The following is a 27434-nucleotide window of genomic DNA, read 5'->3' on the forward strand; positions in this document are numbered from 1 at the left end:
TTTTTTTTTGTTAAAAACAGTCTTTTTAATTCAGTGTGATAAAACATCCGTTATTTGTAAGTTGATTGAGCATAAAGTATTTCATTATAAAATGGTCATCCATCACTGGAAGCTGAGGGCTGCAAAAAACATTAACTGTGCACTTTTGGCTGGAATGCAGCTTCTCCAGAATAATGCAGCTTCTGTGTAAAGTATGCAGCATAAAAAAATCGGCTGTTCAGGAAAACAGGTGCTTGCCTTGCTCTCCCAGGGCTTTGGGATTTCATCCCAAGTTTTTGGAAGGACCCTCGTAGTCCTTCTGTTACCTAGAGTCACTTTCTGGTTTTAAGCCCTGGCCTCAAAGCTGAAAATGCTGTGGTGTGTCAAGTGGTTTCATTCTGACAAGGCTGTGAGAATTTACTAGCAGTTTAACTGCTGCTCTTTAGAAAATGATGTATGTTTTCTTCCCCTCATTCCTTAGCTCTTCTGGAAATTAGGTAGCTTTTTTTAAAAAAATCAAGTTCCTTAACTGACAACCCAAAAGTGCTTGGCCAAGCACTGCCTAGTTTTTTTCTCCAGTTTGTCCCTGTAAATTTTACTTGATATTTCAWAAGTTCAGCTGCTGTTTTTCTACGTGATAAACTATGAAGATTATTTTGGTCTTGACTTATGTTATACAGTGCTTGTCATATTTCCCTAACTTAAATATCAACTTGAAAAGTGGCTGTATTGACCAAGAATCTTAGTTAACTTTTGATTTTGGGGGGATAGGGCAGGAAGCTTTTATTGGATTGCTATTTCTGCTTTTTGGAGCTGCTTTTTTTTGATAATATTTCCAGGTACTCTATGGCCAGATATGTTCCCTTTTCATAGGACGGATTGAAGCAGAGATGAAATGACTTGCCCAAGAGCATGAAGGGGAGATAAGCAGAGCAGGGGCTAAGAGTAACCTGATTTGCCTRTGTGTGATCAAGGACCTTGCTACCACTTGATGGTCAGTTTTTTGTATAGGTGGTTACATCCTGTCAGAGCTAATTCTGTTGGTCTAGGCTTGAAAATCAAAAGGAAATTCTTCTGTCTTTTACTTTTACCAGATCTTGGGAATAAGTGCTGTTGAAATATAGTGGTTTCACCCCAGAGGTCATGGCAGCAGAAGTGCTGGGGGTGAGAGGTTAAAGCAGAGCTGTGTCCACTGACCTGTTCAGTGTGTGTTGTATATTCCAGTTCGAGAGCCAGGCTGCGTTGTGCCCTGGGGGAAGAAGAGAGGGATTGAAGAAGCCTCCCTAAGTGTGTGAACTGGGGTTTGGCTTGAACAAACAGTTGAGTTTGTCTGAACGAGTTGAAGTTCTACGCTGTGCTGTTGCTTTTACATCAGTCTTGCTGGGCTGCATGTACTCAGTGATGGCCTTTATCAGGATCACTCAGCTGAGCCTCTGAACCACCCAGAGGTGGTTTCTTCTGTCAATAGACTATTACAATAGACCAAAATAGATCTATTTGACACTTTCTTAGAGAGTGTAACCAGTATTCTATTTCAGAGGYGTATCTGTGGTATTACAGTGGCCTGTGTATCAAGGAGCTTGCTGCTCAGGCTTCCAGCATTTGTCATCTCTTAACTGACTGCTTCAGAGAAGCTGATGGAATAGGGAGCAGGAACGTGGTTTGCTCATGTCAAACGTACTGTACCTCATTCTTTAGCTGCTGTTTTTATCCTTCACAGGAGAGATAGGAGCTGCTAGTACATGGAGTCTTTCTGCCCTGAAAAGCTTTCTCTAAATTGGGAATGTTAAGGAGGTGAGCAGAAAAATTTTGTCCCAGGCTGCAACTGATCATTGACCAAAGGTGTTGCAGAGGGAGCTTTGACAGAGTCTGGTGCTTCAGAGTATCATGTTGGAAATAGCTGCATTCACCGGCTACCTKTACTTGTGTGCATTCTGAAATAGTRGCATAAGTRGGATTTRTRGTGTTGGTTAGACCTCCTGATGGAAACCACATCAAAATCCTGGGTAAGTTGATAGAACTATGGGTAAAGCACAGTGTGAAGTCTCAAAATCCTAGAATGCTTTCATTGCTGTTACATCAGCTWCTTGAGACAGTGCAAGTGGAACAAAGTCAGTATTATTTAATCATAGAGTCTGTATGAAAAAAGTATTCTTGGCAAGTTGCTTCACCAAAAAAAAACCCAGCTTTGGTTTAAGTATATAAATTACGGACCTCACCAGCAAAGATCATCTCTTGTTAGAGGAACGACTAGTTCAGGTTCAACTGCAAATGCCACTAAAGTTGTRTGCTTGGAAAAGGAATAATTCAGAATTACATGTACCTTTTTTTTCTGCTAAAGGCAGACTCCTATTTTACTATGAATGTAATAGAGCCTCCGAATCTGAGAAGCAAGCAGGTTAGGAAGCAAAAAATACTTTTCCACCTCTGACCTGTTAATAAACTTCACTCTTTTCCTGTGGGATGGTGCTTTGATTCTAGTAATTAATGAAACATGCTGATGGAGGCTGAATTAGTCTTCATTCTCATACATAGCGAAGTATAATGCATAGGACTCCCATCTGGTAGGGACAGTAATTACTTGTGTATTCTTCTGTCCAGGCTGCAGTAAGGGCAGCTAGCTTATTGTAAATGTGTAGAATCCCTTCATTTCTTCACATAGATTTTAGGCCATTTTGATTCTTCACAGACATTTTATGGTTTTACAGCTGATGCATGATTCCAGAGCATGGAAAAAATGTATTTAATGGAGTTAGGGACTGATACAATGTTACTTCCAAGATGCCTATCTTAAGATACATCCTAGCTGGTGATCACTGAAGTTGAATATCATTCACAGATCTCCTCAGATGCAAAAACTGTTTAAAAATTAAAAAAAAAAAAAAAAGGTGAGGTGGGTGCTAAAAGTCAGGTTTCTGCTTCTTTTCATGTATCATCAGGACCTTGTATCAGTGGATTGCTCTAGCACATTGCAGTATGCAGAAATTAATTTCCTTCCCCAGTCCATTTGCAAGAAYATGATGCTCACTTGTCATCATTCTAGGAACTGAGCTACCTTTCAATGCAGGCAGCATTAAAATTTTGGTGTGTATGTGTGCACAGATTACTGATTGCTTCAATTACCGCTGTGGGGGTAAAAAAAGGTTGCTTAGTGTTTTTACTGTTGTAAATGTCTTAAGGTAATGGATGGGCTGGCTGCCAGCAGGCTGCACTCTTCTTCCTTTTGGTTTTGTTCTCTTTCTGCTTCTCTGCATTTGAAACTAATATGCCCATGATGTTTTGCATCCTGCTGTCCTCAAGTCTTCCTTTTAGATCTGTGGTAACCTGGTGCATGGGTTCTTGAGCTCTGGGCTATTGTATTTTGCCTTTAGCACTTGGGAATTTTTCTTTCTGATAAAAATATTGCAAAGCACAATGTCTCCTAGATTAGTTCAGGTTGAATAGAAGAATTTGTGTAAATCATAACAGCAAGTTACATTAAAGCTTTGAGAGATTTTTGTCATTAAAAGATTCTTTCCTCTTGGGTCATCAGGCTTTTCTTCATTTCACTGTTTGGATTTTGTCTGTCTCACTGATGGTTTTTTTGATTCTCTGGCAACACAAGAAATGTCTTGGCTTRTTTGGGATTTGTTGTTCTCCAATTTTCTTCTAATTTTTCCCCTTGGCACTCATGGGCTTCCCTTGAGGAAAGGGTAAACAGAACGGAGTAACACCCAGACAGYTAATTGATGATAAAACTGTAATCTTTTTCTCCAGCCTCCTTGAAATAGTGAAGCTTTCCTTTTCACAACATGGTGAATTTGCAATGAGAGCTCTATTCATAGCGTGGTAGGCACACAAAGCTGTGCACAATTACTGTGCTTTAAAATACCGGGGAAGGAGTTTTAATTTCTCCTGGGCTTTTAGATTACCTACTTAGCTTGGGCCTGGTACCGTGCAAGATGTGTGAAATATCATAGTGAAGCAAGTCCAGTGACTGAGTAGGGTTCTGTAGAATGTCACAATCTAATTGCTCATTCTTCTACATGTGCCAATTGCTTTTAGAGAGGAAAAAGAGTGCTTAAACTTGACATACATCAAACTTGTGCTGTCAATAAGATGAACAGCTAAGTTCATCCTCTGGACTTGGCAGYGTGCAATTCCCCACAGGTTTCATTTAGCCTAGTCCACCTTGTTAGAGTGGCCACGCTCTCTTCCTCGTAATAGGAGGGAACCTTGGGAAACTTGGCTCTAATTCACAACTGCAGCAAGATCAATAACTATGAGCATTTGTCAAGGGCAGATGAATTTGTCATGGGATGGCTGCTTTTTGATTTAGTTTATTTGGGGTTAGTAATTTCATTTAGAGTTGAATGTCATTGGCTTGGAGGAGTGCCTGTGGGTTCTGAACTCAGGACCTGGTGCAGGTTCATCACAAGAACCGGCTGCTGTCATATTCATGGGGATTTTCTGCAAGGTTCTTTTGAAACAGTTTCATCTGGTTCTAAACAGAGATGAAAGGTGAAGCTTGCCTTAAAATTAAGAAAGATTAAGAAAGGGGTAAAATCTCAAATCAGTTTTTGTGGAGTCATTGGGGAATTCAGTTTTCTGGAGAGAATTAAGTGCCATTACTATTGGCATTAGAGCTTGTGTGTGTGTCTAAAAGCCACAAACCTAGTTACATATTCCAAAACCTATCAGACGCTTAGATCAGATGTATTATCCTGTCTCCTTTCCCTCAGAGCAGTCAGCCTTCCTGTGAGTGATATAAAAAAACCTATTTAAACAGTTCTGAATTTGCTTATTTCTATGATATGTAAATAATCTTACTGTGAAATGTGCTAGCAAAATGAAATGGTACTCTAATGCCTATCTTCTGCTATGATATAGAAGGAAGGGTTTCATGAAAACAAGGATGGATTAGCATCCATTCAATTAGTAGTAATTGAAATTACTACTCTTCACATGGCAAAGGACATACTCATGAGAGAACAGTTTGGAGATGGTAGGCTTTTACTATGTAGTTACTTGATTTTTTTTGCCTTTCATCAGAATTAGTCGTCATTTAAGAGGTGTTCAGGTCACAGGATGGCAGAAAATAGTCTAGGGTTTGTAGCAAGGTCTCCTGATGACCTTCRATGTTACTGTGCTAAATTACCTCTCAGTGCACTTCAAGAGCTGTTCTTATTTTGAAGCAGTCTTTTGGATGTAACCTCTGACCAATAGGTGTCAACCATAGATTGTGTCACAATAAGTTTATCAAGATGTGATTGTGCCCRTCTCTGCTGTCTCCTCCATGCCAAGAAATAAAGACAGAATTGAACTTCAACTTTTGAAATAACCTCATATCCAGACACTCAGCAGTCTGCATGACTGGCATTAAAAATTCAGGATGGAACAAGTAGTCTTGTGTGTACTTTAAAGTTTGTCYGAATGGAAACCACGGAAGTTTGCCTCCTGTGTACCTCCATACCTCTCTTGATGGCATTTGCTTTCCTTGTGATTGAAGTATCTTCTGCTTTTTGTAGGACAGAATCCTACAGTGGGATGAACAGCACTTAGAGTAACAGGGGAGACAGCTGCAGTTTACAGTACAGTGTTGGCTGAAGATACTCTAGCAAGTACCTGCTTAAGCAAAAATGACCAGGAAATTTTAATGGTCAGTCAGAACAGCTGAATTTGAAGCATGGCATCAGATGAAACTACTGATAACTAATGGCTCACACTGGTGGCACTATTAGTGCTTTTGCTTCACTGGTAGATGTAAGTAATTCTATAGAAGGCAGTATTTTAGTTGAATTTATGCTGCCCTAACCTAAGGATATGAAGAGTCTAATGCTCAGTATGCATTCTKTCATGCTTCCCCAAAATAAAAATCTCAATTCTGAGGGGTGTTCGAGATCTTGGCACCATGGAACAATCATTTGTTAAAGTCATGTTTAATGAAAGGGAGATAAACACATGAAGCTGGAGTGTGACAAATGAAAGCATTTGTGCCATTGTAATGAAATTAGGCAAACAGAACAGGCTTGACAGCTCTGGGTTCCCCTTGTCAAACTGCATTTGTAATTCCAGCTTTGCATTCATGTGTGGCTGTGAATGGCACTGTTTCCCTCTTGATTTGGTGGGCTGGGGCCCCTGAATGACCACTTTAATTCAGAGAGCATTTGCTTTGAAGGGTATATTTTACAGAAATCCTTTGAAAAGAATCGCAGTTAATTCACGCTTCTCCTTCATTGGCTTAAATATCCTTGATATTCAGCCTGTGTTTATTTTTATTGTATGTAAAGCTTTTGATATCACTTCCTATAATCAAGTATTGATTTCAGAGATGCAGAAAGCTTGCTTCCACACAKCCCCCTAGCATGTCTACTGTGGTGTGCAATCCTCACAGTATTTATGTGTTTTGGAAACTAGGATTTAAGCTTCTGTCTCCTCAGCTYCTCCCTAGCTGGCAGAATCCTGTTTTTCTTTATCTGTTGAGACCTTAGATTAGGATAAGACATTGATATTTTGGAGAACCTGGAGAGAATATCTGGTGGCTTTTGRTGATCTCTTGTTTATGAAGTTCAGTGGACATTGCTATTTTTATTTTCAGGAAGGAGAACGACAGCTTTCTCTCATAACAGTAGCTACTAARTCAGACTGTATATTTGGCAATCTGTTCTCCTTTCAGATCAGAAAATCTCTACAAATTTGCTACCCATTGCTCTGTGTTGAAAGGGCTGGTCTAGAGCTTGCAAGAAAAAAAAAAGATGAAAACAACTAAGATCCCTTGTAGGGGAGAGATGGCAGAGGATTATTTTCACTTGAAACACTGTCTGTACCAGGGCTGTGCAGAGCAGAGCATACGCTCAGGGACAAGTGGGTGTGGGTCACCTTTAGCATAGCCTTTTTACACTCGTTACCCAATATTAATTGGCTGTTACTGATCTGGAATTAAATGTCAGAATTGGAGTAAACTTGCTAGGTGGAAGTCAGGGCACATCTTTTAGTTCAGGTGCAGAGTGGTAGGTGTTCCAGTCAGTCTGGAGAATTTGTTTTTGGAGTGGTGAAAAACATGCTCCTCCTCTGTTCATCAGCTGTAGAGCTGCTGTAGTTGCAGTTTTGCCAGGGCACATAGAACCAGAACGCATATACTGTTCTGTGCCTGTTAACTAGGGACTGTATGTAAAGCAAATTCAAGCTCTGCACATTTTTTTTACAACTTTTGCAAGTTGCTGTAGTTCTGTTTGTTACATTTATTAACCTCCAAATTACACAGCAGATGATCACTGGAGTAACTCAAAAGAATTTCTCYTTTTCCTGCAATCCTGCATTTTGACCAGGCTGAGATTAATTCTACCAGTTGAAATATTTGTGAAAATCTGAAAAGTGTGACCAATGTACTTTTAGATGGTTTTTRAAGGCAAGTACAATTTTGTCCCTTTTCCTTGTGACTTACTCAATCTTATTTCACGATCCAGACTGCAGGGGCTTCTCACCCCTTAGGCAGAAAGACAAAGTGATTTGGTGTTTGTTGGGTGAACTGAGAATAAAGTGCATATCATGTAGGCCAGAATGGCAGTGTTTGGACAAAGTGGTTTTGAGAATGACCCAGGAAGCACTTGCTGGTACCTCAATTTTCTGTGGCATAAACTCATTGAGCACCAAGGCAAGAGCCCCGAAGAGCTGGATTTCTGCTCTGTTACAGTCTTATCTTTGTCTTTTTCTCACCTTCAGAAAAGAGAATGCCTGTTTGTTGCACAGTTCACGTTATAACAGAGACCGTAATAGCACGTTCTCGAAGCATTGCTCTGGTCTGAGCTGCGCGGCACCAGAGAGGTGCGTGGGATACAACTGAGACAGCCTTTCTGAAGGCTGGGCGGCAAAGGCCAACAGCTGCCGCGTAAGAGGAGTCCAGCTCATGTGGTTTGGGTTGCAGTTGCCTGTCCTCGGGACAAATGATGTTGAAATAACTTGTCATAAACAATTTTTTCTTGTTCATTTACTCTGATTCGGAACGCATAGCCGATCCTGATAAGAGTCATTCAGGAGTGAAGAGTTGAACTGCCAGAGAAAGCAGCTTATGTGAGCGTTTTAGATCAGGAATGTGCCAACAGTGTGCTAACAATAAGAAAACTCTTCYGAGGGAGACCTGCTCTTGTACTTCAGGAGAAAGAGGACGCCAGAGGTCTGATGCAGTTTGTTTGCTGAAGTGCCAGAAAGGCTGGATGGGATTGCTGAAATGGGAGTTAGGTGCTTAAACATGAATTAGTTGTTTAAATATCTTTATAGACATGTGTGTCCAAGTGCAAATAATCCATAGGAAGAATGAAGGAAAGCACTGTGGTCTCAAAGGAATTCTGCCCTCATTAAAATTGCCAGCCTGAAAAGTTGGCTTTCTGATAGGTTACTTGAAATACTCTTTCCCTTTTTCTYAATTTCCATGCATTGCTTTGGTCTAGCTGAGCATTTCTGAGTGTTGATGGTGGTCTCTGCTTGCTTCTCTGAAATTTCATTTAAGGGACCCGTGTGAAAAGAATGGGAAGTGCTTTCCAGCTGGTCCCCAAAGCAGACCAGGCTCTTAATTTAAGACTAAATCATGTTTTAACATAGCTTTTCCCTGGCCTTGAGTAGATTTCAAAGGAAGGCTTCTTGAAGGAGACTCTAGTGAATTTTTTTTCTCTTTGTGGATACTTATTCCGATTTGCCTCTTGTTATACCCTTGGCTGAAGTCATGCTTGCAGGTTGGATGGGTTTGTGGGTAGATTTTTTGTTTGGTTTGTTTTTTCCCCCTCAGAGTTGAAACTGATTACCTAAGCAGAGAACCATCCTGTGTTTTCTAGTTAAAACACTCAGAAATGTCTCTTGCTAGAAAATATACTTGGAGAAACATCTATATTGACAATTCTCAATTCTCACACTGGTTATAGTGTCCTCACTTGTAAGGCCTAAACCTGAATCTGGCAGAACAGGAGCCAGAGTTGAAAATTCAGAGCTCCTTTTTCTTCAGTGTTGTTATAAACATCAAGTACGTACTTCCAAATGTTTAGTGTGTACCTTATTCAGCCTTCRTTTTGTCACAAGGAATTATTAAAGTAATAATTGATTTTGCTGCGTTTCTGAGGTTCCTAGATATTTTCAGGGGAGCACACTATTGCTTTTACAGGTAGGTGATGGCAAAACTTCCTGTGGTGTCTCTTTTGGAAGTTTTGACTTGTTGAGCAGAACAGTTCCCTCTAAAGACTATGGTCCCATCTTACCAAAGCATTGTGAAACGAGTGTTGTTCGTTTCCTGCTGTTCTGTGSTCTAGATCAAACTTGAGCTGTGGGGAGTGCACTTTGCAGTTGCAGCTCTTGATCCAAAAGGGCTGGCAGGTTTGTTCTGGATGCTGCTACGTTTGCTGTACAAGGCTAAGCAAACCTGTTAAGGAAAGAGCTTCTGAGCTATCTTCACTGAGCTCAACAGATTGAGTTAAAAGAAGAGGATATGTGTTTGATTTACTGGCTTGTTTGCAACACTGTCACTGGGTTAAAAACCTCCAGGTAGCTTTAGTACCACTTTTAGATGCTGAACCTTTTCAGAAAATKAAAGTATTCAAGACAGGATACAGCAAGAATAGCTACAGTATGAGTATTTGCTATGCTCCCAAACTTCCCATTGAAGCAAAGGACCAGTACCAAGATTAAGTTCTGGCTTGATAAGAGAGCTGGTGACCCTTGTAATCCTCAATGCCTGCAAATGCTTCTGGTAAGAAGAGTTCATTGTAGTGATCAAGTGAATACTCCTCAGGTGCAGGCAATGAAAAGTGTGATTGGTGTTTCACTAAGATCCTTTAGGGGGTAAGTCCTGCACTAAAAATGCTCTCTTCTTGTCTAGCGTATTTTAATTTTTTTTTTTTAGTGCCACAACAGCAACTACCCATGCTAAATAGTTTTACAGCATAAACTATCCGTTTCAGCGAGGTTAATGCAAAGTGGTTTCTTACCATAAAGGCTGGAATCTCTGAATATCAAGGAAGCTTGCCAAAGTTGCTGTGTAATCAACAATATGTGTGCAAGTTAAATCCTAATAATGACAAGCTGGTTTATAACCTTCGTGTAAGTAGCAAATTTCAGTTAGACTGCAAGGGAATCTGTTCTTTAAGCACATGAAGATTAACAATTCTAATTTAAAGGAAAAATCTGAAACACCCCCTACTCTTGTAAAGAAAGTATTTCTTCGTTGACCCAAAAAATGTATTAATGGAGAGTATGGTACCCTATACATCCTCTGCAAGCAAGTGTGTCTTTATTATCTCTTTCTATACATGCAGTGATCTACATCTCCTGAAGTCCCATTTTTCTTACTATTCAAAGTGCAGCTTTTTTGCCCCGGGACTCACTGGTTTGAAGGAGACTGGAGGAATTGACAGGATTATGGTGTATCTATAGAAAGGATCAGTTGTGGCAAAGAAGAATTTGAGTTTTGATCCCTAGTAGTCTTACTATATTTAACKCTGTCCAAGTGTTTGTAACCAGACAAGTGTTCTATAAAGCACACTTAAATAAGCATCAATGAAAATGAAGGCATGTCTTACGATCATGTGCATTTCYATGTGCTGCTGAGAGGTGACACAATTGTAATGTCACACCAGGATATTATCTGACAAATTGGGGGAGTTGTTCTTAAGCCAAAAAGATTGAATCATCATGTTCCTTTTAACCTCTCACAAGTTAGTGGTGTTGGCCTTATTTGAACTGGTGGCTGAAATGTTAGAGATGCCATAATGATTCCCAAAGACCCTTTTTAATTGCAATAGTTAACAGCACTTTGATGTTCCTCTCTCTGTTCGGAACTKTTAAAGCAAAAGCCCCTGCATTGTTTTTCCTCCTTTGCTTTCTTGCCATAATCTGACGATGTTAACATAGTTTCTGATAGACTTTTTGCTTTGATACTGAAGGCTTCTCAATGGGACCTACGATAAAATGGAATTTCACATATCTCAGAATAAGGGATTTGGTTTTTTYCCCTCAGCAAAATAATTGAATGTTGGTGGATAGAAAAGCAGCAGCTTGTCTAAGGATTCCGGAATTGCACTTCTTTTTTTTTCTCCTGCTTCAAAGAAGCTCTTATGACAGATAAGTGCAATATATGATTATCAAGGGTATAAATGCCAGTGATCCTGTGACACTATTGGCCATTAGATTTGTTAACTTTTATTAGGAATAAAAAGTAGGTTTCAGCAAGTTCAGCTAAGTGTTGTACCTAAGTACTTCTAGTCTCAGAATTATTCAAATTACTTTTAATGCATTCTTCTGTGCCTGTGTACTGCCTGTATTGTGATTGTCTTTACCTGCTTTTTAATGCTTTTTCTCCTAAATCCCCCTCAGGGCTTCTCTTATCTTGATTCCTTGTATTTTATTTGGTGGGAGTTGGTTTTTGTTTTGGTTTGGGTYTTTTGTTTGTTTTTCTTGGTCAATTTCCCTAGTTCTGGTTATTCTCTTCTGTATTTCCTTTTCATTCCCAAGACATCCCTTGATCATCTTGGAAAGTTCAGGAAGCTTGTTAGTTGTTTTTTCTCCAGCTCAGTAGCTCAGTGCATTTGCCTTCTTGTAGTGAGGCTTTAGAAGGGATACTTGCTGGCCAAAGCAGCAAGTAGAGAAGTGTAACCTTTTTATTTCTGTGGTTGAGAGGCTTGTACAGGTATTCTGAGAGCAAGACAGAAGAGTTTTTAAATTAGGTTATCTTGTGGGGTTTTCCGCTCTTTGCCAAGCAAACATTCTGTGTTGCAGAAATGCAATTTGTATTTATTCGGGCAAAGAGCTGCAMGAGATCCAATGAACCTGGCTGTACATTTGTGCTCTGCATGTGATTAGCRTGAGGCTTTGTCTGTAGTAGGAGGTTGCAGGAGTGGCAGAAGGTGGGACAGGGTCTATATAGTTCACGGGGTGACACAATTCCAAGAGTAATAGGAAAATGCAGCTATATCTGCCAATGAGTTAAAGTGTAAATTTAGGCAGCAGTGGCCTCTGTGGCATTTACAGTGTTCCTACAATCAGATTTTAAAAGTCTCCAGAAAGCTTCTTTGAAGGTTGTAAGAAAGAGAACTCACAAGCCATTGCTTTTAAAATATATACATATACCTGTGTGTGTGTTTGTGTGTGTGTGTGTGTGTATATATGTAAAAGCACCCCTGACCTTCTCACCAGCCTTCTGAAACTAACCTAGGGCAGGGTTCTTTCTCTCTAAGGTGAAGCTTCCTGTAGATTCTTAAAGAGAAAATGAATCCTWATGAATCAAGCCTAATTCTCTTTTWAAAAATCTTTTTATTTTACAGAGCTTTCTGAAATTGAACCCAATGTCTTTCTTCGGCCTTTTCTGGAAGTAATCCGTTCTGAAGACACTACAGGCCCCATAACTGGATTGGCACTCACCTCTGTGAATAAGTTCCTCTCATATGCACTAATAGGTATGTTATGTGACTTCCTGGGATTTACCAAAATGCCAGCCAAATGCATCTCTGTGAGTTGTGTCTTTGGCCAGGATACATGCTCGCAGTCTTAATGTGGAGATTGGGGAAATAAAAGAATTGTCATTAACACTGGGGAAATTGGCATCTGCAGTTTCTTAATATCTTACTGGCTGATCTTTCTTGTTGCTACAGCAGTGTCTGGAGATGGAGCCAAAGCCTGTGCTCTGCCCTGACTGCTGTGTGTGTTTAGGGCCTGCTGCAGGACTCTGCTGGTYGCCAGCTGCTTTTTAATGCCCTCTGAGCAAAGGGGCCAGGGAGGGAAGAATACCAGCTCAGATTACAGTGGTGTAACATAGAGACCACAGTAGGATTTATTTAGTTTTGTGGACTAATATTGCTGCTCTAGAGTAAGAATGATTTTTTTTTTTTTCTTCTGGTCCCAGACCTTGACCCGTGTTGTGCTAGTACTCTTCACTTTCCACAATTGTCATGGCAGAGACAGTTCTGCTGCTACCCAAACTTTGAAATTTGCASGTTCTCCTTTGTATCTGTGAAAGACTAATAATGTGCATGTGGTCAGTTCCTATGGCTCAGCTGGCTTGTAACTCATTAGCTGGCTTTCTGTCTGCCATCAGTGTGTCATCCTGTTGTTAGTGGTGCTCGATTTTTCCCTGTAAGTTCTTCTAGTACTTTCTGATCATACCTGTGTGAATTACTAAACCTGTTATCTGTGTTTGTTTATACATAGTCTCAGTCTCACTCATTTTACCAGTCTTCCTTCCCCCAAATTCTGATTTCTCAGTTCTTTTTCTCCTTTACATGGTCAGGGAACACTTTGAACTTTTGGTACTGTTGTTTTAAATATTTAGTTCTTTGGAGTTGGCATGAAGGCAATTAAAAAAAAAAAGGCTTTATGCTGGTGCAAGTCACTTTTGTGGGAAAGACACAAAACTAAAATGAGCAAAAATGGAGACTTGCAGGAATTGGATGAAARTCTACTGTATGAAGACTTCAATTAGTGGATAGTATTTGATATAATTAAGTGGCAAAAATAGAGCTAGAATGATGCAACATTGACATAAGTTCCTAGCACAATAAAGAAATCTTAAAAAAATAGGCCTGTAAAACATGTCCCCCTGAAGGATTAAGCAATAATGCAAAATATATGACTTCCAGCATTACAGTGAGGGATGGACTCATCTTCTGGGCTTTTATCATCTGTATCCCATGTCCAGGCAAGTGTCTGCACAGCCAACTGATTACAAATGCTTGATTTGAGGCAGAAACAGGGAAAAATGGGGTTAAGAATTTGAAGCCTTTCTCTAGCTACTTGTTGTTTGAAATATAAATTGGGTCACTCCAGTAAGAGTGCATCCCTGTAACTGTTGGTGATTGTGTGYCTTTGTAATAGACAGTGGAAGATTCTCTGCCTGGCTATTTTTCTGGGGCAGAACCTGTAATCTAAGACCTTCGTTGTTGCTTCAGGTGACATTCAGAGCAGTCTTGTCCTTTGTGCTGCTCCAGATACCAGTTAAACTGGGATTAGTGGTGCTGACTGAACATCTGGCTAGGTTGTGTTGTTAAATTAAAGCTTTTTGGTATTATCATTTCTTTCCGTAATACGAGATTAAAGGTAGTCTAAAGTCTTCCTATGTTTCCCTAAACATAGGAAATGCTTAAAACTGTTCTTAATCTACAAATCTGTTTCAAACKATAGAAAGCAAGAGAGAAAGATGCTAGCATGACCATGATGGGGAAATTGCAGTGTGGCAGATATTTATAGTGTYTTTTGGGGCTGCATAATGACAGGTGAAGCCAGCACTTTTAAAGAAAGTGACATTAGCTCTATCTGTTCTGTGAGTGCTTGGTTTTTGCTGTACGCACTGGGTCAAAAAMCAGAGTGCAGTGAAAGAGCCAAATTCCTCTGATAAATATCTTTGTTTAAAATGGCTTTCTTTTCCCATTTCCAAAGTATTTCATTGCTAATCCTTGTGCAGTCTCATTGTTTTTTTATTCTGTCACATGTCAGAAGGCAGTTATCTGTCTTTTTTTTTTAGGCCGGTGTTGCTGAAGGGTGTGTTTTAAAATCAGTTAGAAAATAATAATTCTTGAGAAGGCTTTAGGGCTTCTGATCTCTAGTAGTTTGAATTGCAAATTCACTAATGGTGTAGTGTGCAATCACAGCTCAGTTAGATAAAATTACTTGATATCCAGCGTGTCTGTGTTTTAGCAGGAATAGTTAGCCTTACAGTGATTATCCTGTGCTCTAAGTACTTGTACAAGAGTTTTAATTGATAAACTGCACAATAACTTGTAAAGTACTAGAAAACTGTGTGTCAATACTAAACTCCCATTGAATTTTATCCCTCAGATTAGTTATTTCCTTGCTCAGCAGTTTTGCAGTAGTTAGCRAGCTGTCAGCCTACTTGATGAGCTCAAACCTTAGCTGTAGGAAGACTAGTGGCTAAATTTTAGAKTGAGTTTTTCTGTATTTCTCTCAGAAAAGGTATGTGCTCTTTTTATTGTCCTCAGCAGCTTCTGGCTCCATTTCTAGTTAGCTTTCTCTGATGTTTCTGAAAMCTGTAAGTATGTAAAACATACCTGTAAGTAAGTAGCTGTTGCTCTGCTTCCGTGAGAGCACTTGCTGTTTAAGGAGTTTAAAGCTCATTCTCTCCTCTACTTTTTCTGTCTCCTTGGTGATTTATTTTAGTTCCTTTAGGAGGTGTTACTGAGCAGGCTTCTGGCTTTCCTGAATTCCCTCAATGGTTCAGAACCTGGATTTTCTGATTTCTGTTTGTTCTTTTGCCCACCTGTTGTAAGACTGCACCCGATATGAAATGTGTCTATCTAGATGGGGTCTCTAGATCTTTCCACTGTAGATGGAAATTTTCAAACTCGTATTGTGCTCACTCAAACTTTTTCTTGTTAGTGATTCTGAGCAGGCATTGACACATCTTTCTGTACTGTTTTCTCACAAGGGAGCAGAGATTTTTTTCTGTATCTTGTTTCTGCAAAGTAGAAGTATCTGTGCTTTTAATTGAACTCAAGAGGCTTTATAAATTGACCTGAATTTGTAGTGCTGTTCCAGGGAGCCAGAACTGAAAGTAGTCAGGCGTGATGTGTGTTGGGAGAGAGGTGTTGAAGGTAGGGGCTAGAACAGCGAAGCAGTTCTCATAGATCTGTTAAAGAAGGATGTGCACAACTTGCTTGCATTTCCTGTTCACACAGACTGTTTATCCATAACTAAGCTAAAGATATCCTTAAACCTAGAGTAACTCACATCTACTGGAAAAGGTGACAGTAAAGTGAATCTGCTGTGGGAGCCTTTCCTGAAACAAGTTGCTTTTTCWTCTTGATTCCCACTGGGCTGCTTCCCACTGCAGTCTTCGAGGTTGGTTAACAGTAATGCTAATGTAGGTGYTGGCATTGTAAAGCCACTGGTTTTTGCCTAGTTTAATTAAGACAATTTAGAATGAGCCTACATCACCATTGGTGATTTAAGTTATTACTTCTGTGAATGAGAGTACATGAGACACCAAACTGTGACTGATTTTATTGCCTCTCATAGAAGAGTATTAGCTTCTAACTGGATTATAAGCCATTACTGAAGGTGTATAGAGGACTGCTTTTGTCAGCCAGGCCTCTTACCTAATGCTTCCCCATATCAGAATTTTGTATCCTTTTGCATGGTGCTGCTAATCTAGGTAAAAAGTGACTGGTTTTAGGACAAACTCCTTGATAGCTCAGTGATGTTTGCCTGGCAAACAAAGAGAGGAACTCGCTCTAAACTATGCAAGATTTGTGTATGTGTGTGTGTGTGTGTGTGTGTGTGTGTGTGTGTGTGTGTGTGTGTGTGTGTGTGAACAGTGTCAAAAGCAAGCAGCTCATTCTTAATAGAGATGGGTAAGAGATGGCAATGGCAAAGTGCTGTTCCCATGCAGATCTATATGGGATTCTGGATGCTATTCCAGTTTTATGCAAGTATGAGAAATTTCTTATGCTGCAGCCGCTTGGGATAAGAGTGTGGTAGAGGCTGCTGTCTCTGGACCACAATAAGGGCAGCTCTCTTTAATAGCTAGGGCTCAACCCCTCCTAGGTGTGAACATTACTGGAGTCAAAGACAATCTGTAGAGCTTCTCTGCAAAGTATACAAGGTCTTGCTTGGTTCCTCTGTCAGCATCATTCTTGCTGGAGTTCAAGAGGCCCCATTGCCAATTAATGAGGTGTTAACCAGTGTTTAGGTTGTCCCCTTTCTTTCCTAATGACTGTTTAGGTGGAAGGATATCAAGATTTTTGCTCAGTGCCATTTTGTTTAAGTGAGAATGAAATCAAAGCCAKAGGCAGCTTTTCTGAAGCCATTGTGATGTAGCACAATATACAATTACTAGCAACAATCTCATCCTAAGCATTCTCTCAACTGCACCATTGTTTGTAGCTGSAGGAGACTGAAATGGAGAGAGGGAGCCTTGATGAATGATTGAAGTGRGAAGCCTGCAACTCTGATATCCAAACTGGGATTGTGTTTGTCTGCTGTTTTCTCTGGGGAAAGCTACTGGTCTATTCCTTCCCAGCTCTTGTTCCTTGAGAGGGATGCAGAACAAGAGACAATTTTCCCTTCTCAATTTAGTGGAAACTGTTTGGCATTTTCTTCTCATGAGACTACATTTTAGGTTCCCTATGTTTAAGAGCTGTTTTTTTTTTTTATTCCCAGGGAGGCACTGAATGCATTTAACAGCTGATTGTGCAATATTGTAGGGAACAGGAGACCGTCTTAGAAATTAACATCTAAGCGATGTTAAAAAACATCTAAAAAACAAAGCGAACCAGTAACAACGGAATTGTGATTATTTTCTTTGTTTAGGTTATGTCTTTTTGCAWATGTAAGTGGACTCTTGATAAAGTCTTTCTGAAAGCACCCAGTTATAAAGTCTTTCTGTTACTGGGAGGTGAGTTTAGCTCTCATAGAGTCAACTCACTGCAAGTCACATAAACTGAGGAAGCTGAAGGCCACATAGTGTCTCCATGTAGATGTCTCCCCTACATCCCCAGTGGTAGGCTGTAGGTGGCTGTTCCCTGATGTATGCTTTTATTCTGTTATTCAGATCCCAGCCATGAGGGCACAGCWGAGGGGATGGAGAACATGGCAGATGCTGTCACTCATGCCCGATTTGTGGGCACAGATCATGCGAGCGATGAGGTTGTCTTGATGAAAATCCTACAGGTAAGTGGAGAGAAATAGTAATCACCATAATGGTTGCTGCCTGTTGTGGAACATATCCTGTTACATAGAGATGAAAAGGAGGGAGCAGTGTTTTGACTCTGTAGGAGCTTAGTGACAGACTTTATTTTTAAACAGATGGCTCATATACCTGTGGTAAAAGCTTTTCCAAATGAAAATAATTAAAAGCTTAAATTAAATTATTTCAAAATTATAGWCTTGATAATGTGGTAGTGTTGATAATCCTACTTTGTGTGTGGTCTGTGTTGCGGGGGTGTAAATTAAGGATATGGAACTCTCAGACTTGTTTTTGRGAAAAATTCTTTGTAGAGACAAACCTATGGACTGTATACCTTTTTAGTCTGTGTACTTCTGAGCAGATATCTAGTTTCTGAATTTCAATGTTAGGTAGCATGCAGCATATCAGGCCTCTTTTAGAGGTAGGTCAGGGGATCATTCTTGGCTCCTAATTGGCTTCTTGAGCACAGTATTCACTTTGAAATGACTCCAGGAAAAAACCTCCTTAGGTTTTCCACTCATGGCAGTCTTTCTTGAGGAAAGCAGCCTCCTCTTGGGAATGCATGCAAGTATCATTGCAGTGTGGTACATATGGATGCTGTTCTTCACAGGTTTTGAGGACGTTGCTGCTCACCCCAGTGGGAGCCCACCTCACCAATGAATCGGTGTGTGAGATCATGCAGTCCTGTTTCCGCATATGCTTCGAAATGAGGCTCAGTGGTAGGTTTGTTCATATATCTGCTGCTAAGGAATGATCAGGTTTCCTCAGYATTAACTAGTTCTGTTGTAGAGCATGCATCCATGGAAAGCTGCTGAGCTTTATGTTATTGTGTCTTTCTACAACTTCATGGAAAATTTGCAGGGCGTTTGCTGCACTAGTTTGGACTGCTCTTTTCCCCAGCTGTGTGGCGCCACCGTGTGATGCCGTGACCATTTGCAGTAACACGGGGTTGGAGCTGGTTTTAATAAATTTGCCGTAATCTCTGTAAACAAGACTCGGAGGGGAGTCTGCTTGAAGAAGCCTCTTGATAATATCACACTGAGTAATGACACCTGTGTTATTTGTTTTTGTCTTCGCAGAGTTATTGAGAAAATCTGCAGAGCACACTCTGGTCGACATGGTGCAGCTGCTCTTCACAAGGTAAACCTGCTTGTGTTTGCCTCAGCATTGCCGAGATGGCCCTCTAAGGACAGAAAGATTCCACACTTCCACTTAAGGGCCCTCAGAAAAATCATCCAAAATGGTCATTATTTAGAGGTGGAAGGGGATGAAGGATTTGGCACTTTTCTCTAGGGCTGACCCTGTCAGACTGCAGGGAGACAGAGGTAGGGAAGGTTGACTGGTTTAAGGTGTCCTTTGAGGAGAGATGGGCAGCCAAGTAATGAAGAGCTTTAGGATAGAGAACCAGTTTCAGGACAGAGAATGCAAACTTCACTGAAAAAAGGTGCTCTAAAAAATATAGCTCTCTTTAGCAGAGAATAAAAAYCATGTTGAATAGCCACACGTTGATTTCAGGCTGAGAGCTTTGACCTCACACATCAAAGAGAATTTTAACCTCTTGAAATCGTGTGTCTTGGACAAATGTTCTACCCTTTTCAACACCCTTCAGATGATTAACATTACTWCTTTTATATTCAAGTAAGTTCATTGACTTCAAAACTGTTTCTCCAGGCAGTGAAAACTTCCTCTCRGTATTGTAAAAAGGGAATGTGCAGGTGCAGATATACTTTCAGTAGAAAAGGATTGTGGTGAAACTGATAGCTTCTGAAACACTGTKGCATCGTATTTTTTTCCCCATTGTCACATAGTTCCAATAGGATCTTAGATTTTTTCTCCCCTGTGTGCCCTGTGTCATGTGTGCTGGATGAATGGGGGACAAAATCAGAATCAATCTCTTCAAAGGGGCTAGACCRCATTACTTTTTCTCCAGATGCATATGTGAATTTTACTTGATGCTTTTTCATTWCTTGCTGTGTAATCCTCTCCTCTGTCCTTCTTGATAAGGCTCGGTGATACCAYCACCATCTGTGCCTGTGGACATTGGGATAGAGATGCAAGGCAAAGGCAGCAACAGCCGGGGTGCTTYAGCCATCTTGCTTTCCAGAAAAAGAAACAGCTAAAGCTGTGCTCCAAGGCTTTTATACTCTCATCATGTAAAGATAGAACTGTAGTAAAGGAACAGAAGGGAGAGCAGGATGTGTGGAGTGGTAGAGCTGTGCACACTGTCATTTGGTAGCMCAGGTGAGAGCAGTCTACCTCATTCTGGGGTGGGAACTGCTTATCTCAAAATGTTCAGCTTAAATGTACCTTTGCTGTGCACCGTAATTGTGTTTRTATGATGCAGAACACAGGAAATCTACTGGGGTTTCTACAAATTCAAAGAGAAGCATTGCCATGACTAGTAATAACATGTACACTGCAAGAGTCCTGGTGTCGATGACACTGGTTCAGCAGCTGTTTTTAGCAGCATCAGGGAAACGTGTTTTGAACAAATGTATTACTCCACTGCTGAAAACATACACTGAAAGAAAATAAGTGGTATTTACATGGCAGGAAAATCAATATACAAAAACAGCTATTATTAGTAATAGCATGCAAAGCACCTCTCATCTGTACTTGCAGATTTTGGCAGGAAAAGAAATCAGGAGAGTCACTCTTTGTGAAGAAAACGTTATTTGGGTTTTTTAGTATCTGCAGCATGGCTGGAAAGACTATCCTGTTTCTTGTCCCTTCTTGTTAAACTATGTAAATTTATGTGTTTTGTCTTGCTCTTTGTATTTCAGGTTGCCTCAGTTTAAAGAAGAGCCTAAAAGCTACATGGGAACAAACATGAAGAAGGTAAGGCTCAGCTCTGTGTTGTCKGTTCTGCTCCTGTCTTGGGCCTGCGTTCATCTCTATTTTGTTTGTTTTCACACTTGTATTTCTTTGTTCCTACAAGTGCCTAGTTCCCTGAAAGAGCATGTTTAACTGCATAAATTGACTTAGCTTCATTAATTCTGTGGGATGAAGTCCACACATTTCAGTAGCAAGTCTTAATGATAGCACTGCCTCAGTGAGACAGTTTGGATTCTGGGAACAGCCATCAGCTGCTGTGGGCTAGAAAACCCCAGCAAGTTCTGGGACCTGATGGTGACGTTATCTGGTTATTTGCTGTCTTCTGCTCTCTCTCCAGCTTCTTTCTCATGATTCTTTGTTCACTAATTCATTCAGTCTAATACTGAGCTTTTGAGAAACATTTTTTTCCTGTTTCTCCTGTGTAGAAAGGAAACTTTTTGAGGCTGGTGAAACAGCATGAAAGCATTGTGAAATTGGCTTTTGTAGAAAAAGCTTTTGTGGCTTCTAGAAGGGACTTGCATTCTGTAGTGAAAATCTTAGTTCACATGGTCAACACCATCTCTATGAGCAGCCAAATCAAAATAGACCTTTCTTTATCTCTCTTTCCCTAAATGCACAGTTGTCTGAGGGTGTAAGTTCTGGATTTGTTCAACACCCCATCTTGATAAATACAGTGAGGTTTTTAGAGCCGGGTTCAGTATTTCGAATAAATRATGTGACCTTATATGATTATTAATGTAGTAATTTCTTAGGTGGAGGGAGGTCCTCTTGAGGAACTCCAATRTGTACTTCTATATTTCTATATTCTTTATCTTCCATATGAAGAATGTCAATAAAGGTAACAGATTCTGCTGTGAGAGCCACAGGATGGGGGAAAGCACTAGAAAAGAAATAATCACCTTTGAACTTAACGCTGAATATACCATTTATAACTTCCACTCTGCTTTTATTTTAATGAGATGAGGAAAGGTACAACATAGGGTAAATGTACATTTCAGRGCCAGTATAGCAGTGCTTTGAGAGACTGAATGCTTGATTGTAGGAATCGGAAATCTAGTAAAGCTTAGGGCTTTACTTCTTGTATAGCAAACTAATGACTGCTTGTTTCTCTTGCTGTGGGAGAAAAGTCCCAGGATTTGAGATGATGGTAGGCTGGCCTACAGAAAGCTAGAAATGAGGCTAACGTACAGCAGGTGTCAGGCTGTGTCATGGTCTGTGCACAGAAGGTGTAAAGTGAAGGTGACTGAATTTAGGAAGGCTGCCCTTATCGAGTGATGGCTGCTCCCAGCTTGGTTCAGTGATGCTCTGTCTTGTGTCTGGTCTGTGCAGTTACCCTGTACTGTCTCTTTGCTCTGCATGCCAGGAGTCTGCCCTGCAGCCTTGCACTCTGCCAGGTTATTCTTCTCTTTGGGTTTATTTTGCTTTGTTTAAACCATGCATTTGCCTATCTTTCACAGATTTCTTCAGGTCTCCTCAGCAAACTGGAGCTAAGTAGTGGGGAGCAGCCCAAAGCCCTGAACCAATTAGAGAGGGTATTGCTCTTTAAGAAGCTGAAGGTCTCTCTCTCCCCCTTCTCCCTTTTCCCTTCTCCCTTCTCCCCTTACTCTCCTCTTCCTTCTCTTGTAAACACCACCTGAGAGATAGTTACGTTGTGTGCAGCAAATCTCCCTCCACTCATTTGACACAGCATGGCTTCTGGGGACAGTGCATGCCGTGGTTGCTTTGCAGTGTTGTGGCTGCAGCTGGGGCAGGATTGGGAGGGAGAGACCCTTGATTTCCTGCAGCATTCAGTGTCTTGGTGAGTGCCACCTAAGACATCATCACGGCACCCTCCAGAGGAAGGCAGTGGGAGGACATGGGTGAGATTTGACAGTGAAAACCCAAAGAAAAGAAACACRAAAGTGTAGATTGGTCTCTGTAGTGTTGTGTGTCTTGCCTGTTTTTCGTAGGTATAGACATAGCTCCTCCATATGCCTTAGGAKTATTTTAACCCAGTATGCTGTAAATTTTTTTAGTCAAGGTGAATCTCTGAGCTTTGGTTACTTGGTACAGGGTTCAATGCTTTCTAAAGTTTTTTTTAAATAGACTGCTGTATATTTTCAACATCTTTGTCCATGTTTCTTCTGAAATTATATATGTGTCCCAGCACAGTATATGCTAATGGGAAATCAGTGGGGCCAAACTGATTTACAAAATATGTTAGTCCCTGCTAGTTCCYCTAGAAAATACTTCTGAAGAAGTACTGTAGGCATCCAGATTATTTGGTTTGGATCAATCATAGTAATTCTGGAAAACTAACTTAGATGGGACTCTTCTCAGTTTTCCATGTTGGTTCATAAACTTAAYGTGGCTTAATTCTTGTCTGCCAATAATATTACTTAGTCCAAACAGAGCTGAGCAGAGCATTTAGAAATGCTGTTTGTCCTGTGTCTAAGACAAAATAGTTATCCAAACATATTTTTATGTAAGGATAGTTTGAAAAGCAGTGGCTCAAGACTTGCAGAATTAGAGATTTATACACGGAAGAAAAGACTAAGAAATGTTTCTCTTTGCAGTAGAAAGACCTGTAGCTAAACATTGGCTTCTGCAGCGGGAGTGAGGAGGAACATAAATCTGAATTTTCACAGATTTTTGGGGTGGATTTTATTCATAGTTGCCTAAGATGCATAAATGCATTTTACCAAATAACTTTCCTTAGCTGTTGCAGTACAGGCAGGTATGTAAGGGAGATGACTGGACTGCCTCGGTGTCTCCAGGASTCGGATCGTGGACTGCGTTCTCTTTGCATGCTTTTGTGTCTTGAACGCTACTTGGTGTGCTGACCAGTTCCATGCTGCATCCAGAATGAGCTCATGTTTTAGTATAATCACTTTAATTACTAATCATTGGCCCCTGCCCTTTTCTCTTGAGGCTTACAGTATCTTATGGAAAAACAAACGAGTACAGGTAAGGTGGCTTGTAGAAAAATGAGATCTCACAGACCCGTTAAAAAGAATCTTGTAGTATTACATTTTTCTTCATCTTCCTAGACCTTAGCTAGGGTTTTATTTTTAAAACCTCATCTATCAAAGGAAGCATTTATAGTCTTATAACATTTTTTCTTCTATAATTTTGTGTGCATTTCTTTATGCAAAGGTAACTCAGATAAATGTAATTGAATCTGTACTGAATTCCRAGATGATCGAACAGTTCTGAGCTCCTTCTCTCATTTTTAAAGAGTATTTTTTAAATACTAACTTCAGATGGTTTTTACCATCTGAAGTACAAGCTTAATATAATCTCTAGGACAGTGTTAATTAGAAAACTAATGCAAGTCTATTATCACCGAGCATGGAAGAGGGAAGGAGAGTTTTAGATTATGTGTAAGATTCAGGGTATGTCAGTGAACTATTAAATGCCATTTAGCTGCTGCATTTAGTCAAAAAGGCATCATTAGATTTAAAATCTCAGCCTGTCATACAATGAAGTTTTCAGGAGAAATTGGGAAATGCCTTGCAATTGAAGGCAAGCTTTATAAATAGTTCCTTTAGTTGAAGGCAAACTGTACAAGTGTTTTTTAAATATTTCATACTAATATTAAAAACAAGGAGTCATGAGATTGTTACCTTTTAATTCAAAGAAAATCCAGAAGGAATGATGTTACTTTGCTGTCCTTTGATACATGTATTGTTTTAGAATTCCCTAATTCAGTGTGTGTTTGGTAAAACAGCAAATAGCCACTTAACATTGGTGAAACATTTTTATTAAGCATTTCTGTTTACTTCCGCTGATTTTTTAAAGCTGTGCAGTAGTTTGCTGCATTGAAGCAAAAGGGGATAGCAAAAGGAAAAAAAAAAGAGGGAGGGCAAAATTATATAGGAAGTAGTCCTAGGTAATCCTACTAGGTAATTCTAATAAAAGGTACTTGTTTTGTGTAGAATGTAGAGATTGGATGCTATGAGATGGAAAAGACCTACTAGGTAATTTTGTCTCACCCTGCCCACCCCTTCATTCCATGCAAAAAAAAAAACCCAAACAAATTCAAACAAAAACAAATAAACAACAGCAAACAAACAAAAAACCCAACAAAACAACAAGCAAGCAAAAAACCCAAACCCAGCCAAAATCCCCAAAAACACCACAACACACACATAAAAAAAAAAAAAAAAGATGCTGAAATAAACTTCGATTCTGGTCTAAATTATTTATACTGTGATTAAAGTTTTGGATTCTTTAAAAATCAAGGGGGTCTTCTTGCTTGCCTGACTGAACTGTTCCCCATCCATGTGAAGTTGCTGTAACTGTGAGTCTCTGAAAGATGGCACAGGTTCATCAAAATTATTACATATGGGCCTATATCTTATGAGCCTCATGAAGAGGTGGAATCTTGGGAGTTGAAACAAAACACAAGACAATCGCAGAGGGTGGATTTTGTGTCTGAGGAAAAGGGTTAGTGTTAAACTGAGGTGGTATTTGGTGTTGTGTGAAAGGGAGATTAGAAATAGCAATTAAATGGTCAGCTTGCAATGTCTGATAGAATGTTTGAGAAGTTGGTTTTTCTCAGGAGCATGACTGAGGGCAAAAGGAGTGGTACATGGTTAGCCCATACCAGTACCTCGGTTTTGTTTTGCTTTTCCTRATTCAGTTTTGCATCCTGCTGCAAGTAACTTTCAACCTGGCAAATAATGATAACAYGATTTAGTAGCTAGAAACAAAGTCTGTTTTTAAATTATGTGAAATKGACTTTATTGGTTTAGCACATAATGCCTCCAGGTTGCCTTCCTAATGAAAGTGGTTTGGTRCAATGAACCATAAGTCTTCAGATCTTATAGTAAATGTTACTGAAAAAGGAGAAAAAAAATACCACTATTTCTAGAATGGCTGGTAAGTAAAACTGATCTAATTTGTAGCTTAAGCCTTTAGTAAATAAAGCTATTGATAATATTTAAGGCTCAGATTTTAGAAATTGGCAAGAATCAAAGGTAACACATTTTATGTACCCCTATGAAGCAGTAAATAGGAAAGATGAGAGAGCTGATAATTTTGACATGAAAGGATTGTGATCCATAAGCATTGTAAAACATTCTGAAATTGACAGAATTTTACTTTTAACTGTGTGCTTGTCTCGTAAGTATTTGCCAGAAGTTCTTGCTGTAGTATTTGWAGGAAATAACAAAGAGCAAAGTAATTCTGAATCTATTTATTAGCATGCGCAACAAAACTGTAGCATAGCTAAAACTTGGGGATTAGTCATCAAACAAATACAATTTGTGGTGCAAAGAAAAGTTGCACAAATGGTTTACTGCACTGGGACATAACATTTTCACATGCTTTGTTTAAATGGGAAGGAATRCAGGCTGAGGCCATATACAAGGAGTTAGAATTCTACCTGGAAAKTGGAAAGAGAAGGAAAAACAGTAGGGTAACCTAGAAGGTAATTGGCATTTAAGAGTAGGAGTAGTTGGAAGGAGGTAAGTTGCAGAAAAAGGAAGAGACTAAAGAATATAACTGCCTTCTACATGAATTAAATCTGATGCTAGAGATGCAAGGAATATTATAGCCCAAAATAAAACTTAACTGTGATAAATCTACAAAGATGAATACCAAATAGGGCCTGGTACTGAAGCTGGCTGAATGGTTTCCACTACGTGCAAAGTACCTGTTCAGTCTTAAATTGGCACCCAAACTGAAGAGGTGGCAGCATCAGAAAAGCTGACTGCAGCTACCACACACAAGAATAGATGCAATCCTACACTTGGAAGAATGTACTTTGTAAGGAACCAGTTTTCATGCTGGCCAGGGCCATTAGCCATGTGACTAAATATCATACTGTTTTTGGGAAGCATCTCTGCATGCCTGAAATAACAATGCTGTGCAGCAAGTGCCCCACAGTCTGCACTGCTCTTGCTGTTGTTCTTGTTTTCCCCATCAAAAATCTGTATACAAACTAGAAGTAGGATCTCRGTCAACAAGCATGTCAAGAGTCAGGTTAGATTTAGATCTGAAGAGAAGTAATGACAGAAGGCAGGTGAAAGCAGAAGGGTTTGTTTCTGAATCTCTAGGGTGATAYTTTCAATATAACATGCAGCAGGAGTGAGTGAAGTTTTAGAAATATTTGTTATTAGTGAAAGATACCTGGAGGAAAGTGAGCATAGCATTGTTGTAAAGATGAAAAGTGAATTAAGGCAAGAGACAAGGGGCAGAGCTGCAGTGTGGGACTGGGTGCTCAGGCTTCATTCCCAGCTTGATACATAGATGGTGAAAGTTTAATGTCAARCCTAACTAATACTTGCTTGTGTACTTTAATTGATGCCCTTTGGAAGTCTAGGAGCTTTGGTAAAAGCAAAGAGATTTGACATGGGCCTGTAGGTATAAGAGAATTCTTTATCCTAATTTAAAGCTGGGAGATATTGATAGGGAATACTGTGATAATTGAACTGTTAAGTGAATGTTATAGCAGAGTAACTGCGGTTAATTGTCCCTTGATTTGGGTGTGGAGTGTTGGCTAATATGTGGGGAGTCAGGGGATAGTTTGCATGATTTTGAAGTGCTGATTAATTTGTGTGGTATATTTAAGTGTGATATATTTAAGTGCTATTGCCTGACTTTGAGGGCATGAGGTAGCCTTTGTGGGTTGGCTTGTGTCATCCATTATGCTATGTGGTTTTGCAATACTGATACTCTTAATGTTATTGGTTTTCAGYTGAAAATGAGAGCTGGAGGAATGAGTGAATCATCAAAATGGAAAAAGCAGAAGAGATCACCTAGACCTCCTCGACATGTAACTAAGGTCTCTCCTGGGACAGAACAGTCAGCAGGCAATGCTACTAATACCACAGGTAAGTTGAAATCTGTTTCAAGAGAGCAGTCTTCTGCTTATTTAAGACATTACAAAAAATCAAGTGGTCAATAAAACAATCCTGTGCAAAACTATACACATTTCATGTGTAAATTCATAACGTAGCTCTGGTTTGTGCCCTTATTACCC

The 27434-nt window shown here is 39.9% G+C and overlaps 1 protein-coding gene across 3 annotated transcripts in view; it reads left to right on the forward strand.

Moving 5' to 3' along the window:
* The window catches only part of GBF1 (golgi brefeldin A resistant guanine nucleotide exchange factor 1), a 103106-nt gene that overhangs the window by 49095 nt on the left and 26577 nt on the right, over positions 1-27434 (forward strand). For 2 of the 3 annotated variants that reach the window (XM_057375140.1, XM_057375141.1), the window contains exons 4-9: positions 12261-12392; positions 17498-17616; positions 18243-18351; positions 18712-18772; positions 20416-20470; positions 27150-27285. In XM_057375140.1, the coding sequence (XP_057231123.1) occupies positions 12261-12392; positions 17498-17616; positions 18243-18351; positions 18712-18772; positions 20416-20470; positions 27150-27285 (612 nt within the window). Of the gene's footprint in view, positions 1-12260; positions 12393-17497; positions 17617-18242; positions 18352-18711; positions 18773-20415; positions 20471-21924; positions 22024-27149; positions 27286-27434 lie in introns of all 3 variants that reach the window. The other variant, XM_057375142.1, reaches the window with a different exon arrangement.

Source organism: Malurus melanocephalus, unplaced genomic scaffold, assembly GCF_030028575.1.
Source record: "Malurus melanocephalus ecotype Western Australia unplaced genomic scaffold, MMel_1.1 scaffold_240, whole genome shotgun sequence".
Taxonomy (NCBI): Eukaryota; Metazoa; Chordata; class Aves; order Passeriformes; family Maluridae; genus Malurus; species Malurus melanocephalus.